This window comes from Durio zibethinus, chromosome 6 (assembly GCF_047325235.1).
Source record: "Durio zibethinus cultivar Kanyao isolate XHJ-2024 chromosome 6, ASM4732523v1, whole genome shotgun sequence".
Taxonomy (NCBI): Eukaryota; Viridiplantae; Streptophyta; class Magnoliopsida; order Malvales; family Malvaceae; genus Durio; species Durio zibethinus.
Genome location: NC_143167.1, coordinates 20553448 through 20572601, shown reverse-complemented (window position 1 = coordinate 20572601; position 19154 = coordinate 20553448). Strand labels below are relative to the sequence as shown.

The following is a 19154-nucleotide window of genomic DNA, read 5'->3' as shown; positions in this document are numbered from 1 at the left end:
TTTAAAAAAGTTAAAAAGTACATATCAAACCCGCTAGTATTAATACCGCTTGCCTCCATAAGGCTTTTCATTTTGTACTTGACAATGTATGAAAAATCCATGGGATGTATGTTGGGGTAACATGATGAAACAAGAAGGAAAGAACAATCCATATATTGCCTGAGCAAAATACACCGATTATGAGTCTAAATTTTCAATACTAGAAAAGATATGTTGTCAATTAGCTTGGATAGCTTGACGACTCAAACAGTAGATGTTATACTATACCACTTTGCTCATTGTGAAATCGAATCCAATTAAGTATATATTTGAAAATCATTGTCAAGAAGAATGTAAAATGACTAGTGTTGTGTATGTGTCTAAAAAAGTAATCAATTGCCAAATTTCTTGCAGAACACACTCATGCTGATTATCCTCCGGGTTTATGTTTGTGCTTGGTGGCATTGGGATTATCCTCTTGGATCTTGCCCTTGATAAGAACAGGGCCAGGAGTGTCAAGGTTTCCTACGCCTCTGCGGGGAACTCCTCAATTGTCATTGCCTATGTGATGAGTACGCTCTTTATTCGCATGAAGATTCCTGCTTATCGTAGGTGAAGTTAATAGGTTATTAGCTATTACTTATGGTCTTCAATTTAGTTGAACAATTTTGAAAAAATGGTAATTTCCTCTGGTATTTATATTCTTGTTTGTGACAGACTGTGATTGGTGTTTAAAGTCTTTTTAGATCATTTCTTTACCTTGCTTTCTTTAGGTATTCTTTATGGAGGAACCTGAATTAAGGGGTGTAAAATTTGGCTTTGCCACCGTTTTACGGATTTGAGTTTTGAAGCTTATGATGGTAGTTCGACAAGTTCGCCAATTAGATTCATGGATTAACAAGTTGAAGATAATCTTACATTGGTTATGATGGTGCGTGCAATATATGCTGATATTCAACTTATAGTTTATGCTTCACGGTATATGCTACATTAGAGAAGCATTTAGACTTTTTCCGGCACTATTTTATGCACCATAAATGACTTAGTGAGCTCGATGCTACTTTTTTTTCAATTTAGTCTTTCTTCTCCCTATTTCCAATTTTGCTTGTTGAGTTTTCTAAAAGCAAGTCTCTAATCCTTATCTGAGTTTTTGCTTGTTGAAATCTCACTTTTAGAATTTTGAGTGGCAAAAACTGAATTAAACAAAGAAACTGACAAGAGCTTTGTCGAAGGACAGACAGTTCTTGGTTTTAACTGTATTTGCAAAGATGAATAACCGTAGTTTATAATCAACAAATGTAAAAACAAATATGATCAGAAGATAAATTAAGCTGCCAAATGCCAGTTCAGGAAGAAGAATTTTGCAAATTTTATTGCTTAGATGGCCCTTATCCTGAACTCTTGTGAAGGTTTTGAGTGCAGTTGTTGTTGATATGTTGACCGTCATGATTTTCTATTACTTTTTTTCTGTCGTTTCTTTTTTGTAGTACGATATAAGTTAAGGTGTGCTGGTTTGATATTCCAAACTCCATTGTGGTTGAATATAGTATTTTGCTTTCGTTAAGCTATGGCACAAAAAGTTTTAGACGATCCCATGATATCCATACATCATTCCACTGGATTGGAGGCACTGCTGATCATTCCTCTCCATTTCTTAGTTAGGCTTTCGTATTGAAGATGTCCTACTAAACTTTTAGTCTGTAGATTGAACTTTAATATGCCTACATACCTTTACTAGTGCGCTGAAAGTAAGCATCCATTTTTTTTTTTTAACTTTCCCCTAGAATTATTAGCATAAAATGTTGTTGCATTAAAAGAAGAAAAAAAATTGAAACCTTCTTTGGTCCAATCTGTCTTGGCCGGAGGGAGGGAGCGTGGTGGGTGTTAATGTCCTTAACTGCCGCTGGAACTCTCCTGCCAAATAAGATCCGGTGATGGTTGGAGGCACACATGCATTATATTGGAGCTCCCCCTGCGAGCGCAAATGAGGCCTAAAGCCAATAGGAGTCTCTAGAGTTGGGGAATTTACTAGGGATTGTTTGTTCCCTATGTTCCTTTGAAATAATATATTGGAAACTAGAAATGCACTTATTTTAAACACTAGTACAATGCTCATGCTTTGCTGATTTTTTTGTTTTGTTTTTCTTTAGAATAACTGCAAATTTGAAATATCTGAAGTTTTCTTGATTTGATAGAAAAATCCCTAACACTAAATAATTAGCAATTCACAAGGGTCAGTCCAATTAGTAAGAAGAGTAATTCCTTTTTCTTGTCTATTTATTCTGTAGACCTTAATTTGTGCTTTAATAGGAATAAGTGATTCCTACCTGGGCAATTTCATAATTACAGGAAGATGGCTGTCAAAGGAAATTATATATGTATTAGCAAAAACAAAAGTTTGATTTACAAATGTTTGTGTTATGGGGTATGGACATTATGGTATGCATGAGATGTCTGTCGAAGATTTTCCAGAGACATCAAATGCTTCATGGGGCTTTAATTTTTACACTCTTTGTCAGACTGTATGGAAAAGAAAAGACATGAAGTTTTAGGATTCATTCACCCAACAACAAAAAGGAGAAAAGTGAGAATTTTGATTCATACTCTGACAAATAACGAAATAGTCAGTATAGGCATACATTTCTTATAATCTCTGCTTTAATTTTCATGTCCATTTCCTTTATCGTACGAAGACCATGACAAATGGTTTATATGGAAAGTGGGTTATAGAAAACCATTGAAACCTATATAAATGACAAACAATTGCATTAGCTCTCAGTAAAACAAATGCTCACATGAACAATATATAGTATGGTAAGATGGGGAATTTTCTCATCGTATGTATAAGAGGTATGTCTAAAAGTCCGATTAAGCAGGTCCTCCATTAAATGTATCACGGTTATCCTTGCTTTCTTGATCGTCCTTTCGAGGAGATTCTTTCCCTGATTTCAGCTTCCCATTTTGTAAATTGAGGTATGTGTAAAACGACATACCAGCAATAGCTACAAAGGCTCCGCATATACTGGTTCTGCCTGGATTTGAACCGAAGATGTAATAATTTCCCAGAAGCAGCACGCAAGTTTTAAATTGTCCAAGAACCACATGGGAGATGGCTGACGTTGCCCTGAAATTTGAGCATTTATCAGCATATATATATGAATGTATGTATGTATATATATATATATATATATATATATATCTCGTCTGTGAAGTCACAATATCTGCTTTCTAAATGTTAAAAATAAGTGCTAAAAATAATATTTAGGCTTTGCTTGTTAAACGAAAACCTTTATGATTCCAAGTGGCTAATTGGGTTGCTTGGTAGGTTCTGCACAATATCTAAAGGTTAGGTTTCATAATATATATATTTTTACTTTGTAACTTATTGAATTAAAAAATTTTCCCAGTCAGTCCTCCTTTCTATCCTTCTTGCCAAGCTAGAAAGTTTGGTTTCTTCGAATCATCCATTATGTGTAGAAATATATGTATCAAATGAGTTAGGTTTCTTGGTGTACAATAGCTCGAACGATTAAAAGAATTGTTCCTCCAATTTGAAGAAATGGAGTCCATTCTTACCCGAGTGCCAAAGCTGCTGACCACTGAAGCAAGAAGCCGAAAACACCAGTGATTAAAATCATGGATGTGTTGATAAAATTCCAATTGTAGGAGAGGGCTCCAGGAGGATCTAAGAGGGGAATCATAATAAGCAGACAAAGCAAAGAGATGGGCGTCGTCTTCCACATTAACCTGTAAATAACGCATTCTAAATCAATTTGCACTATTAGTGATAGTATTAATAGGAGAATTAATGCTGTTGAATAGTAAAGAATTTAGCATACGCCAAGGCAGTCCAATTCTCCCGCTGTTGCAGACTGGACCAGAGAATCTTGCTTATTGCACTTGGAATTATCCAAGACAATGCTACGCTGGCACCGAAGAGGTTGAACTGCAGATCAGTCACCGTAGCAACAGCCACACCAATCGATACGACTGCAAGTGCAACGACCTGGAAAATTAAAATTTACATTTTCCATCAAAGAGCTTCTACTTTCCAAAGCTATTGCATTACATATATTCAACTATCCTTCTAATCAGGTCCACTGAAAAAGCCTTGCTTAATTGAAGTAAGGTCAGAAAAGATGCAAATCAGTGTCACCTTGGGGAAAGAAACCTTCTTTTTATACCATGTATATTCTGCCAGAACAATTGTAGGCGTAACAGCGATCTTGGCCATCTGATAAAATCCCACGCTGCAAATAACAAACAAAAGGTTGCAGAGGCAGAACACAACTAATTTTTCCAATTACGTGACTAAAATATCTTCTCACCTGTTATACTTCAAGCTGACATTAGCAAGGCCAGTGCAAAGAGACATAACCAGTCCAAGAGTAAATAAAGGGGTCGATTTTAAAGGAGGAGAGGGAGGAATCAAAGACAATGCATTCAGGACGGCTATAAATGCCAAAGTTACTACGTAATGAATAAAACTGAGGAGTACGGGAAACTGGAAGCCGGCATTTTTTAGCACCTGCATGAGATCGAAAGCAGAGAGGCGGAGGAAGTTAATTAGCTGCCAGACCCTTTACGTATAGATTGAAGAGGTCAGAATTAGAATACCAACCCATTTGTTCATGAAAATAATACCAATAGCAACCACAAAATTGAATGTAAGAGCAACACTTGGAGTGCAAAGACGTTGCTGTAGATGCTTTGCATTTTCAGATGAGCAAATATTGTTAAACAGGGAGGCTCGCAACTCTTCCAGAGCTCTTCCTTTGTAAATATACCAAAAGAGAAGGAATTAAGGATGAAATGTGGGAAGCACCAAAATTTCTTTGAACATATAGTTAGTAATTGTTTAAACATTTTTTAGAAGTTCCAGTTTTTTTTTTTTTTTTTTTTAAGGCTGTAATTGGATATAAAAGAAGTGGTTATAGGTGTTGCGATTCTAACTATGCTAAACAAAATGTAAAAAAAAAAAACAAAAAAACAAAAAATAGCCTTTGCATGACATTGGGCAGAAGTGAAAAGGATAAACTAGTATAAAATTGCTAATGAAATACTTCGTATGTCCAAAGAAAAAGCTAAACTAACTGAAAAGTGAATGGATGTGAAAGTGAAATTGAAATAAGTAAACAAAATTCAAGTATGATCACATATCTTTTTCTTAGTTTTAGAAACAAAAAGGTTACTTATGAAACATTATAAACAAAATGAAAAGAACAATTAATTGATTACATACCTGTTTCGTTAGCATCGCTACCTTTGCGCTTGAGCAGTTTCCTAACATCTTTGTTTACCAAAAAATTGAGAATCTCCCGGCTTGACAACATTTCTCTATGCTCTCCTGCCTTCGCTTCCCTTCCCTTCCCTTCCCTCCGAATCTCCAAATTTGGCTCCTATATTTCCAAATTCTTTGCTTCTCAGATAAACTCTATATAGAACACTCTGAAAACGATTTCCAATAAAGCAGAAAAGTGACGGATAATGGGGAGGAGAGGTACAAATTCATGAGGGGGGAATTTGATTTGCCTTGCATTTTTTGTTTCTCTAATTTCATTTTCATTTCAGGTATCTAATTAAATACAGAAATTGTCTTTTAAAATAAGTTGAAATTCTCGTGCGGTAAATGGCTTACAAGGACACCGTTTGAGACGTTTTATTGGTTTTTATTGAGCTTTGATATTTCTTAGCAAGTAGAGGACAAATTTTGGACTACTGAATTTGATCTCCAGGTCCACGTGCAACAAATGTCTTCCCGTCTTGCTATTTGGGTCACAGCTGCATTAAAAACTATCCTTATTTTCTAATTAATTTGTTAACAATAGTGGTCAAATTTATTGCTATACCAATTGAAATTGCCATTACATAATTAGACCTGCGTCGTGTACGGCCTGCGTTGGAGCTCAGCCCTCCCGTCTAGTCTAGCTCGGTTACTGTGTAAAATAAACTTTTGTTAGCATTGAAATTAAATTAAATATTTATTTTTAAAAAGAGTTAATATAAGGCCGGATCAAATTCACAAATCCAAAATTAGGGTAGGCCCACAAGCTTGAGTGAGTAGCCGATTCATTGAACACTCGTCCTTATATACCTACTTGTAAACGGTGCTTCTATTTATTTTTTCTTTCCACACTTTTTTTCAAATTATTTCTAAATAAAATTATTTAATTATTTTTTATTATAATTTTAAAAATTTTCAGATATACATGTTTGATAAATTTTATAACTTATCATATATTCGTATTTCATTAATTATAAAATTTATCGGGTATAAAAATTCAATAAATTATATAACTTAATAGATTTTTATATTCGATAAATTTTAAAAAAATTACATTTAAGGATTAGAAATAAAGGTTTTTAACAGAATCTATCTAATCAATATCATCATGATCTAACAAAAAAATTTATTTAATTTTATTAGATTCCAATAAAATCTAAAAATTCAATTGAGAAAAAAAAATCATATCATAAAGAATTTTCACAACATTACAAAGAAAAAGTATGATTTATTTTAAATAATTATAAATTCATTTATAAAATCATAGATAAAAACTATAACTTTAATAAAAAGAGCACTCGATTACAACGTGTAGATTTTTATATTTCTTTTCTATTTCAATGATTTGGGATGAAAATTTTTAAAAATTTATGAATATATGAATTTAAAAACTTTTAGAAGCTTATGGGTTTACAAATCTAGAGGCATGTAAAAGTTTTCGGATTTGTAAATCTAGAAATTTAAAAGTGGGAAAGATTAGTTCGACAAAAAAAAAAGTAATTTCATTTAAAATTAGAAAAAAAAAGATGCAAATATAAGCTCTCACTACAAAAATCAAGTCAAGTGAGATACCGCATGTAATTTCCCTTTTTCTATTGTATGTAATTTCCCTATCCCTACTGACGTTGTGAATATTCTTAAGCATTGTAAATATGTCTATCCTACAATTACCTATGTCATTTCACTAAGTCTAGATCAATAGTTCCTTTTTCCAATTCACTAAAGCTCTCCGTAATTTCCTCTATGAAGTATTTTAAAGTTACCAATTGATATTTATATAGAGTTATCATAGTATTTAATTGATTAATTTTTACTTGAGTCCTGGTGATTAAGTTTAATTATGCACCTAATTTTGGTTAATTATCATATGCATGAGAAAATTAGTAAGAAAGAAGAAGGTAATTAGTAGACATAAAAGGGGAGGCATAATGGCTAAATTTGGAGTCAAATGGAGTTCAAAAATAAATTTAGAATGGCCACATAAGTAAGGAGATAATAAGACAAAACAGTCCACATAACGCCAAAAATAAAGTTGGCATTAGTTGGCAAAAATGCCATCTACCATTTTTATGTGTTTAATTATTATTAATTTATTTTATTGTGTAAAATTTAACATTTTAAGGTAACTCATTTATTAATAACTTAGAAACTCTTACTAATTATAAAGATACTTGCTATTAATAACATATGCCCGATAAAATTCACAGAAAGAAATCTCATAAAGCATATGCACATTGAATATATAAATTAGTTTCTTAATTAAACACTCTATGTTGTTAATTAATATGAGTTAATCTTAAATTAATACTTATTTTGAAATGATAAAATATTATAGACACCTCATTTTATTTAAAAAAAATTTGTTAAGATTAAAATGGATCTTGATCGAGAATTGGGTTTTACTAAAATTTTTTGAGGACTAAGTGTTAAAGGCCTAAAATTCTTAATCTTAATTTTAATTTTGATTTTAATTTTAATTTTAATTTTGATTTTAGTTTTAATTTTGATTTTGATTTTGATTTTAGTTTTTGTTTAATTTTGTGTCAAAATTAAAAGCAAGAAAAAATAAAGTCCAAAAAAAAAAAAAAGAGGCAAGAAAAAAAGAGTTTGAAAATCCAAAGAAAAAAGTAGAATTTGTTTCTACTGAGGTCTTGAATTTGATTTTGTCCTTAGATCTAATATCAAATCATGAAATTCAATGACGGATTATTTTTGGAAAACCTGGAGCACAATTCAATGAAAAAGGAGAAAGATTACACGTAAAAGAATCTTAGAGATTTCTCTTAGATTTGGTAGAATTAAGAAATTTTCAAGATTAAAGGGATTCGATCCCTATGAAAAGAGACCCAATCTATAAATCAATAGAGGAAGCAGTCAGGCAATACAAAAGTGATTGAGCAATTAGAGTTAAGGTTTTCTAGGTTCTGAGTTTTTAGTCTTTCTAGGAGTTTGGAATCTTGCTTGAATCTTTGGAAATTCAATGTTAATGTCTTTTTTTCTTTTTTTGGGTTCTAATTGATTTTTTAGTTTGTTTTGAGAATTCATGGTTAGAAAATTTTTTTGGGTTTTTTTTTTTTATTTTTTTATTCTGGATCTGGTTTGATTTTCTGGTAATTTTGGGAATTGTTCTGAGTTTGGGTCTTTTGAGGTATGTCTAGAATCTAGTTTTTGTTATGGGTTTTGATTGATTTTAGATTCTGGTATTTTCCTAGGGAATTTTCTGTTTGTATGATTTATAGATTTTTGGTGAATTTTGAGGATAGTTGGTTTTCTAAGGAGTTCTAGAAGTTTTCTAGATTTCTTTGAACTTTCCAACTAGAATTTGAGCTTTCCAGCAAGGTATACGACTGCTAGAGGGAATTTATGGTGGCCACAATCTAGGTTTTACGATCTTTTTTTGGAATTTTGGCTGGCCGGTTAAGTTTTTCGTTTGAATATCTAGAGAAAAGTTAGAGAATTTCTTGGCTAAAGAAAGAAGCAATAAGGAAAGTATGAGAAAAGTCTATTTTCTTTCCTTTTATAAAGCATTCAACGATGGAGTTTTTGGGGCCAAGACATGCGTTTCAGCCCATGCACGACCCGTGCTTCAACCCAGTAAAGACCCGACCAGATTGCAACATTTTCCTTTTCTATTTTTATTTTTATTTTGATTTTGATTTTGACTTTCTAATTTTCAGTTTGTTTTCTTTTCATTTTTTTTATTTTGTTTTCTATTATGTTTTCTTTATTCTGTTTTTTAATTAATTATTTTATTATTTTAATTTTGTGATTGAATCAAAGGATGAGGGAAAGAAAAAGGAAAAAAAACCTTTGATTTAATTTATTTGCTTAATTGATTTTTATGATTATATGTTTATTTGCATGACTATATATATTTGCATGATTGATTTTTATTTTCCTAATTATATATTTGATATTTGCATGATTAATATTGATATCTAATTGCATGTTTTTATATTTATTGTGTGATTTATTATTATATTCTGTATAATTGCATGATTATATTTAACTATTAATATATTTACATGATTATTATTACTGCATAATGATTAATATTTTGCATGAATTTAATTTTCTTGCATGATTTATTTAATTGCATGATTTATTAATTTAATTGCTTGATTATTAATATATTTATTTGCATGATTACCTAATATATTTATGTGTGTAATTGAATGATTTATTAATTTAGTTGCATGATTATTAATATATTTATATATATGATTACCTAATATATTTATGTGTATGAATTTGCATGATTAATATTATATTTGTGTGATAATTTATTTGCATGGTAATATATTTGCATGAGTATTAATATATTTATTTGTGTGATTTATTTGCATGGTAATTATATTATTGCATGCATGATATTTTGACATGATTTTGGTATGATTTTTTTATTGCATGATTGCATGATGTTTTGATAGAATTTTTGTATCACCATGTTGTGTAAATAAATAAAAGGATTGAAATTAATTTATTTGCATGACATAAAACCATATTTGATAAGACTTAGGTAAGATAACACATAATTAATTTGGTACTAATTTTGCATGTAATGGGGTGCTAATACCTTCCCTGCACGTAACCAACTTTTGAATCTTAGTTTTATTAATGTAGACTAGAACTTATTCTTTTTAGGGATTCTCAGTTTATACTTAAGACAATTTTAAAAAGAATAAATTCACAAAAGTGCTCAATCATACCTAGATAAAAAAAAAAAAAATTGTGACAACTCCATAATTTTTGTATCTAATGGTTAGGTTCTCTAACCTAAACATTATGATAGTTTAGCGACTCCACATGGGGACATTAGAGAGTCAAGTTATTAATTAGTTATGTGTTATCTTAAGCCTTGCTTTAATGGTTTTATTATGTAATTGTTTGTGATTTTCATATTACTAACCTATTTGTTTTTGTTTTCTTATTTTATAGATTTTAATTTTTTTTATGTGCACCAATTTATTTGATTATTTGGCATGTCCCTTGACACACATCACTCTTATATTCATACATAAACTCTAGCCTGGGCTTTGTCTTTTATTAAGAGAGAGCAAGTATCTACATTCTCATGAGGGGATAACATTAATGTGAGCTAGCAAAAACTCCCACTCAAATTGAATCATATCCATTTGTGCCTATAATGGTGGGTGCGGATTGGGGTACCTTGCTAGTCTATAATGGATGATGATTTATAGAACAATTTGGGAGCCTTTAGATTGTCAAGCATTTGAAACCAGCATGTATATGAACCCTAAAGATCCAAACCTAAATTAAAGCCTTGCCCTCCCTTTTGTTAGAAAAACCTAAGTAAAACACATGATGGGATAATTATTATTATTCTACTTGTAAGTTTATACTAACCATTTATATTATTCCTTTTATATATTATGTTGTTCTTTGTATATTATGGTATGTTAATTAACCTCTTTGTTTTTTACTTTATTATGCATGCATGCATCATTAGATTTATTATAAAGAGTGATTGCCACAAAACAATCTTAACAAAAAGAATCTTAATTATATTCATGGAAAGCCTATCAAAGTTTCATATGTGCTTGAGAATGAAGTTCCAAAAATCTTAGCTTAAAAGAAGTGATTACTTGCTAGCCAATTATGTGTCTACTCTGCTTGCCAAAATCCATCTCAATCTCAAACCAATGAGCAATTTGGTTAGTATTTGAAACTAATGAGGTGTCACTACCAAGAAAGCCTTCTAAAAAAAGTTTGGGGATCTTGCATTACTTCTCTTAGTCCTTGTTGATGATCGGCTTATTAGTTTTGAGATCTTTCATATTGCTGCTTTGTGTTCAATGAGGTTGATATGGTACAAACTATTGAAAAATATTCAACTCTCATTTGTTTGGATCTCCTTAATCATGACAAGGTATATTGGAAAATTAAGAAGAATGGTTACCGAAAAGGCTTGCTCAAATGATGGTCATAGATGTCCAAACTGTTGATAATTACATAAATGAAAATGGTGAAAGTGTTGGTATTCCCTGGTTCGTTGTTTGGGACTTTATATATAAGAATTTTTGTACTGATAAGGGAATGAATTTGATGGCATTGGCTCTATATGGGATGATGGTACTTCTAAAAGTAATTGGGTATATTGATGTTGTAGTAGTGGATTTCTTTGATCAACTTAGTTATCAAAACAACCCTATTCCTATAATCTTGGTTGAGATTATTAGATTTTTAAATCATTATCGTTAAAATAGAAAGGGTTATTGTATTGGAATGATCTCAATTGCTAATCATTTGGATGAAAAGTGATATTGAAATCCCATCAAGGATTTTATGAGAATGAATGGCTGTACAAAAATCCAAGGAAGCTTAGATCTCATTTTTGTGTAAGCACTCTAAACAAGATGTGACATGGAGTGCCTTTTAGATGCCTTATGGACCAATGTTGTATGGTTGTGAAGATAGGCTTTGGGTTCCTTTCTTAGGCCTTTGAGGTATAGTAAGTTATTGTCCAATCATGATGCAAAGACAATATGGCTATGAATAGTTTATCCTAACCAATTTTTGACTTAGCAAAATGGAGTTCTCATATGTTGAAGTTAATGCCTCCATGAAGATAGTCAAAGCCCTGCAAGCTTGGAAATTGCCTCAAAGGAAACATAGGAGGAGACGCTCAAATGAGGTTACCCTTGAATACATTGTGTCGCACATTAGACGAGGTAAATACATTACATTTCCTAAAGAAACAACTCTAAATGGCCTAATGAAATCATAACCTCTCGATCCCTTATTGGTAGTGGAAATCACTAAAAGAAAGCTCCAAGTTGAAAAAGATGAATTAGAACTTAAAAACAAAGGCTAAAAGGGGAGTTATAGGGAAGAATGGATAAAAACGTTCAAGCACTCAGACAAGAAAGGGATAAATGGATAAGGTTTTTTTTTTATCTCAACATCACACAGTCATCTACTAATCATGAGTTAGACCAACTTTTGAAGGAAAATGGATAATTGAAAGCAAATTTAAAAAAAAAAAAAAGAAGCACTCATCAAAGCACAAAAGCACATCCAAATACTCAATAGGGTAGTGGTCAAAATTGGAACACAAATAGGTATTGTGAATAAAGAATGTGAATAAGCAAATGAGGCATATGTGAGAAAGCATAATCAGTTGGAGTACCTATTGGACCAAATCACTATGGCTACCTACAAAGCCAAGGATATGGTAGAAAAAGTTGAAGAATGGTAGACAAGGGTGCCATCAGTAGAAACACATAGCTAAGAGCTATTAGGTTTCCTTAATAAAGTGTAAGGCCAATATCTACAAATTAGAGATTTCTTTCTACAATAAACTTTAGACTTATCATAGATGTACTATTGGTTTGGTTAGAAATCATTTTCAATTCAATAAAAAATTTCTTTGTTAACAATTATTATGTGGTAAATCCTCCTTATTGCATTAATGCATTAATGCATTCATATATAAATATATTTCTAAAGTGCATGATAATAAGTCATCCTAATTCTTAAAAATTAAGGTAAATTAAAGTTCAATGATAGCTCAATCTTCAAACAATCTGAGGTGCTACAAATGATTGTTGCTTTGTGTATAGAGCTTCCAAGTGCACAGTTCAAGTAATAAAGTGGAGTATTCCAAGTATCGTCTCCTTGAGGATTGTAGAATATAATGTTGGGTAATTCACAACTACTAAAAGTGAAAAGGCTAAGATCCTATATCTAAATAAATGACTTTGTAAGGTTTTAGGGTTACATGGTTTTAGAAAATATGGATCAAGTAAAGATTAAAGGTGATGTATGGCAGGGTTTTAAACTTCACCAACTATCACTTAGGAAGTAAAAGATTAATGCCAACAACTAATCCTAAAGCAAGAATTAAAAGACTACAAAGTAAATGAAAATAGAGTAGTAGCCAAAAGCTTGTAAAAAAAATGGAGATTCTTGAAAACAACTTAAAAAACATGAAAGAAAAGAGTGATGGCTTAATCTTGCAAGTAAATAAAAGAACTTGGATCTTGAAAGTAAAATGGTTATGTTGAAATTAAAGAAAATAAGAAACAAGATTTGTAAACTCTAAAGATAAGAAAAGAGATCTTTGAATGAAATATTTCATGATTGAAAAATATTTAAAGAACAAAAACTTGAAAAATATTAAAAGAACAAAAACTTAGTAATTGACAAATTTGTCACATAAGCCAATACTTACTAAAAGAAATAAAGAACTTAAAGAAAATTAGAAACTAACAGACAGAAGAGAACTAAAGAAAGGGATGATGAAACATGTGAATGACCTTGCCTGTTTATAGGTATAAATTCAACCAAAGGGGTGAACTTTACAAGTGATTGAGTTTAATTCAAAAACTAAAAGATAAGGTTTTTTTTTAATCTTCAAGGTTGCATTCAAAAATCAAACTTTTCATTCTTGAAATGATTTGACCGAATATGATGATCTAGCCCTTTGATCTTCATGTGATGCAATCTTGATCAATCTTTTCTTTTAAGTTTGACTAAGATAAGATTTCAAGAAGTGATAAGTTGCAGTTTGTTCAAACTATTTATCATCAAAGTGATAAAGTCTTCATTCTGTCAAAACTCTTCAAGACTAAGTAAAGGACTCATGACTAGCTTTAAACTCCTCATGGCCAAATAGATTGAGCTCAGAAAGTCCAAATACTTACAAATTTTTCTTTCTCTTTGCATAGTTGATTGTCGTAGTGTCCTTGTACAAGTCATTCTCTTCATGGCTAAGCAAAGAAACATGTTTATCTTGCAAATTCACCTTAGCCAAATGGTTTGGGATTCAATTGGGCTTGTGCATTCTTGAATATAGACTAATGGTGGGCTACATTTTGCATGACTAAGTGGGCCAAATGTGAGCTTTTGCATAATTATATGCATGGCTTTCATGAAAATGACTCTTAGGCTTGAAAAACCTAAAGCCATGAAAATAGCATGAAAACACCAAAAATCATCCAAAAATTTAAATTTTAGCATTGTTTTGATATGTAAAATCTCTATATATTTTGGTGCTATTAGTCATCTAAGTGTTTGGCCTTAAATGGTGATCCATAAAACCATAAGTCTAAGTCTTTTTCCAAGGTATGAGGTGTCTACATAGAGCAATCAACTCCACATATGAGGCATTTGACTGCCTCTTTGTATTATCAAATTCGAAAGTGCTATTTGGAATAATGTAGTCAACTCGTTTAATTATCCAGAATGCATTTTCCATTTGATTAAGCGACTCATTCTAGAGCAATTGACTTCTTTCAATTCTAAAATACTCATGGTTATAGAGAAGTCGACTTCTCCTTAAAGTAATGGAATCATCTATTTTTAACTATATAAATCAAATGCATTAGAGTTAGGAATCGATTGCATCTTAGTAAAAGTTTTAGCAAAACCTTTAGTAATCTTCTGGAATGAATAGCAATAAACTATTTGTCTATCGTAGTCGACTACTCCCAATATCTATAATATGGCAATTAACTCCTCTTGCTAAGAAAATTGATTGTCCCTATGTTAAGTCTTTTAACTCGATCCTTTAAGCTTAGAATCAAAGTTCTTTGACGTGGATCATGTCTATAAGCTTCTTTTAATTTTAATAAAATTTCTCTTTTGATTAAGTATTTACGTAATCATATTTTCATAATTTGAAAATATATTTTACCATTAAATATATATTTATGCAAAAATTACTAAAATTGCACCTAAAAATTATAAGTTGACATAATATTGCATAAAAAAAATGAGATGGTGTAAAGTAGAGAGGCCCTATATAATGCCAAGTAAATTTGACCTTTATCTTATCTCTCAATAAACACGTTTCATGCTTACCCAAGCTCTTACATATCCAAGCCATGACAAGCAATAACATTGAAAGGATAAAACAATAAAAAAATAATATTCAAATCGAATATGTCACACAACATAAAAGTAAATTATCCTTCTCTTTTGTGAATATAGCAGGAATCAAACAAATAGAACTATCAAATAAATCATCAAACTATAAGCATAAGGACATAAGTAATTTTACATGAAAAACCTCTCTCAAATGGGGAGCAAAAACTATGGGTAGTAATAAATAATCTTCACTATCAAAATAATGGGAATACAAAGTTTTCTCTAGCTAAAACTAGAGGTATACAATCATAATGTCTCAAGATTAAACAATCTTGGTAAAGAAACAATCTTGCAAGAGAAATTTGAAGAAGTTTCATCAAATTTTAGGATTAACAAACCCCAACAAAATCAGTAGGTAGAAAACTCAAAACCCAATCTCCACCATTCAGATTGAAGACCAATTAGTCATGAACATACTGATAAAATTTCAACATAATCAGACTGTAGATTGGCCTTGATCAGATTACTTAACCAAAACTGCACAAACCTCTTTTTTTCTCTCTTTTTTCTCTATTGTTGCCACACCTCTTTTGCTTTTCTGCCACCCACATAAAAAAAATATAAGGGTTTAAAACCTTATAACTAAACATGAAAGGACTAAAAAGTCCTAGGTGAATAAGCTTTGGTTTTATGCCACTTCTACATAGAGGAAACCAAGCCTAACAAATCTTTTTATTTCTAACTATATGGAAAGAATCACCATTTTGGCAATTGAACGACAAACTTCAAGCTTTTTCCTCGATAGTGTCTTTGTCAATATATCGAAAACCATTGTGATCGGTATGAATCTTTTTGAGTTCAAACAAGTTGTCATTGAAAACATTTTTTAAGCAATAGTATCTCACATCAATGTGCTTTGATCTTGAATGAAAAGTAGAATTCTTTCTAAGATGAATTGAGCTTTGATTGTTACAAAATATCACATAGCATTGTTGCTTGAAATCAAGTTCCTATATGAACTTTTTCATCTATAACAACTCTTTATATGCTTTAGTGGCTGCAACATCTTTGTCTCTGTTGTAAAGAATGCAACACACTTCTATAGTCTTGATTGCCAAGATATAGCCTTGCCTAAGAATGTAATCAAATAACTTGAAATGGACTTTTAGGAATCCACATCTCTTGCCATATCTGAGTTAGTGTAGCCAACTATGCCTGGTCTCTAATGTGGTGATTCCATTAAAGTTTAAAGTGCCAAAGTTTGAAAAAAATGAGGGGACCAAATGCCTAATTACACTTGTGATGATGTATTATCATAAGATGGCTACATATGCTTATAATGAAAAATTACTCATCCATGTCTTCTAAGACAGTTTTACTAGTTCAATTGTTAGGTGGTATGTTCATCTAGATATACTTCGAGTTGTGGGAGGAAAACTTGCAAGGGCTCTCATTGCATAATATAATATATTTTAGATATGACGCTAGATCATTTGTGTCTCTCCAAAGCATGAAGAAGAAGGCAAGCGAAAGTTTCAAAAAATATGCTCATATGGTTGCCTAAGTTCAACCTCTATTAACCGAAAATGAAACCATAGTTATATTCTTCAATACTCTCAAGGCTCTTTACTATGAAAGAATAATTGACAATGCCACCTAGAACTTTGTTGATATGGTAATCTCTAGGGAATAATTAAAAATAATATCAAGAATGGAAAACTAGAAGGGGGTGAAACATCTAGTGTAAAGAAAAGAGCTGTACCAAAAAAGAAAGAGGTTAATGTTTATGCTGTATTCCATGAATGGCCACAAGTCAAAAGATACCCTCAATATCCTTCATACCCTATGTACCAAAATCCTAACCATTCCACCCATAATATTTCACCAAACACCTATCTTTACCATTTGCACCACTTCTTTATCAACCTAGTTTTCGACCCATAACCCCCATGTGTGGCTCTGTCCCTTTCCTAGTACTCAGCTCAATGCATAAGCCAACTACTCTAGAAGGCCTTAAGCTATCCAAAAGAAGATCTAAATTAATCTTATCCTTATGACCTACTCTGAGCTACTCTTTTTTTTAGTAAAAGGCCACCTTATAGTAGTTATCTATTTGGCACCTTTGAAGCCTCTCTACCTTAAATGGTATAATGCTAATACTAGATGTGAATAACATGCTGGGAATATAGGTCATTTGACCAAAATTGCTTTGATTTGAAATATAAGGTGCAACATCTCATTGAGTAAGGTGTGTTAAATTTCGATACCTCTAAGGGACCAAACATCAATGGGAATCCTCTACCAAATCATGCTAAAACAACTAATGCTATAAATAGTGATAAGCATGTCACATTAAAAGAAGTGTTGATGATGTTAAGACTCCATTGGTCTAAGTATTCACAATTCTAGTAAAGGCAGACATGTTTCATCAAATACCTCTAAGTCACAAAAACTATTATGACAAGATAGATTTAAACTAGTCTTGCAAATATCATAAAAGGGCTTTGGGACATTCTATCCAGCATTATGATGCTTTTCACCAAAGCTATAAAAGATGATGGATACCTTTCAAATCAAATTTTATGAGGAAGTTGAAAAAGCTATGGTAAATGTAATAGGGGAAAAAAAACTTTACAAGGCTTAGGTTAATTCTCTCATAATCTACTACAAGCTGATTCAAAATCAAGAGGAACCTAATTCAAAACCAATCTTGACAATCAAAGTCTGAAGTACTTTTTCATATCAAAGTATCAAAGTAGTGCCATGGAAATACAATTGTGATATGGTGACTAAAAGATTGGGTGATAGTCAAACTACAACTGATTCTGCAAATATAATTGGAGTATGGGACATGAACATGAGTGAATAATGTTATTCACCTAAAATGGTGGATAAGGCTAGAAAAGAAAAAGCCAAGGAAGGTGAAGAAGGTGACAAGAATAATCGTGTTAAAGTTTTTGATATGGGATACCAAAAATTAGTCACCAAGAAAGAGGCATATGAATTCTTGAAATTATTCAAACACAGTGAATATAGCATGGTGGAATAATTGGACAAGATGTCTATAAGGATTTTGTTCTCTTACTATTTCTTTCTTCAGAATCTCATAAGAATGTTTTATTGAAAGTGTTTAACTAAGCTTATGTCTCACACAACATATTTATGAAAGAAGTTGGCTACATTGCTAAAAATTTGGTGGTCTCAAATTACATAGCCTTCAATGAAGTGAGATACCCCTTAAAAGGTGAGAAAGTACAAAGGCTTTTCACATCATTGCAAATTACAAGAGTCAAACCATTTCCAAGATTCTGATTGATAATGGTTATTTGAGAAATGTAATACCTACTAGTATTTTGGCTAAGCTACCAATCAACACATCTTATATGAAAGTTAGCCACATGATAGTCAGGGCTTTTGATGATTTAAGAAGAGAAGTGTTGAGAGACATTGAGATACTATTGATGATTGGTCCTTGTACTTTCAAATTCTAAGTGATTGATATCTCTCTAGCATATCCTCAGAATACCATAGATTCATATGGTAGGTGTTGTTCTTTCTTCTCTATACCAAAAATCAAATTCATTATTAATGAATATTTGATATATATTTCTAAGAAAGTGGATTTGTTGTTAATGCAACTTGTAACCACTTCGTATGTAAAAACAGCTAATAAAGTATTTATATAGATCTTTTGAAATAATTAATTCAACATATATGGTGGAAGGATCTAAACTTTGTGCTTCTCAACTGTCCGCAAGCACTAGCATGATGATCAAACAAGTGATTTGAAAATGTTGGCATATTGGGAAAGAATTGAGAAAAAATCTGCAAGGGATAAAATGATATCTATTAATACCAAATAACAAGGATAGAAATGGTTTGGGATACAAGCCAACAAGAACAAACAAGATGAAGATGGCAAATGCTAGAAACAAGAAGAGAATAACTGATCTCAAAGGATATGAACCTAAAATGAAAAGTTGGTTATTCCCTACCTTTATGATATTTTTCATTTTGGAAAATGCATGTATCCTGAGTCATCTCAAGTTGCTAATGAAGA

The 19154-nt window shown here is 31.5% G+C and overlaps 1 protein-coding gene across 1 annotated transcript; it reads right to left on the bottom strand.

Moving 5' to 3' along the window:
* Positions 1-2594: 2594 nt before the first annotated feature.
* Positions 2595-5394, bottom strand: LOC111286407 (nucleotide-sugar uncharacterized transporter 1-like). Its single transcript, XM_022876344.2, has 7 exons — positions 5222-5394; positions 4601-4752; positions 4308-4507; positions 4136-4229; positions 3819-3985; positions 3556-3726; positions 2595-3103 (listed from the first exon to the last, which is right to left on the bottom strand). Exons 1-7 carry the CDS (start codon positions 5310-5312, stop codon positions 2848-2850), a joined length of 1131 nt encoding a protein of 376 aa, XP_022732079.2. The 5' UTR covers positions 5313-5394; the 3' UTR covers positions 2595-2847.
* Between the last annotated feature and the right edge of the window lie 13760 nt (positions 5395-19154).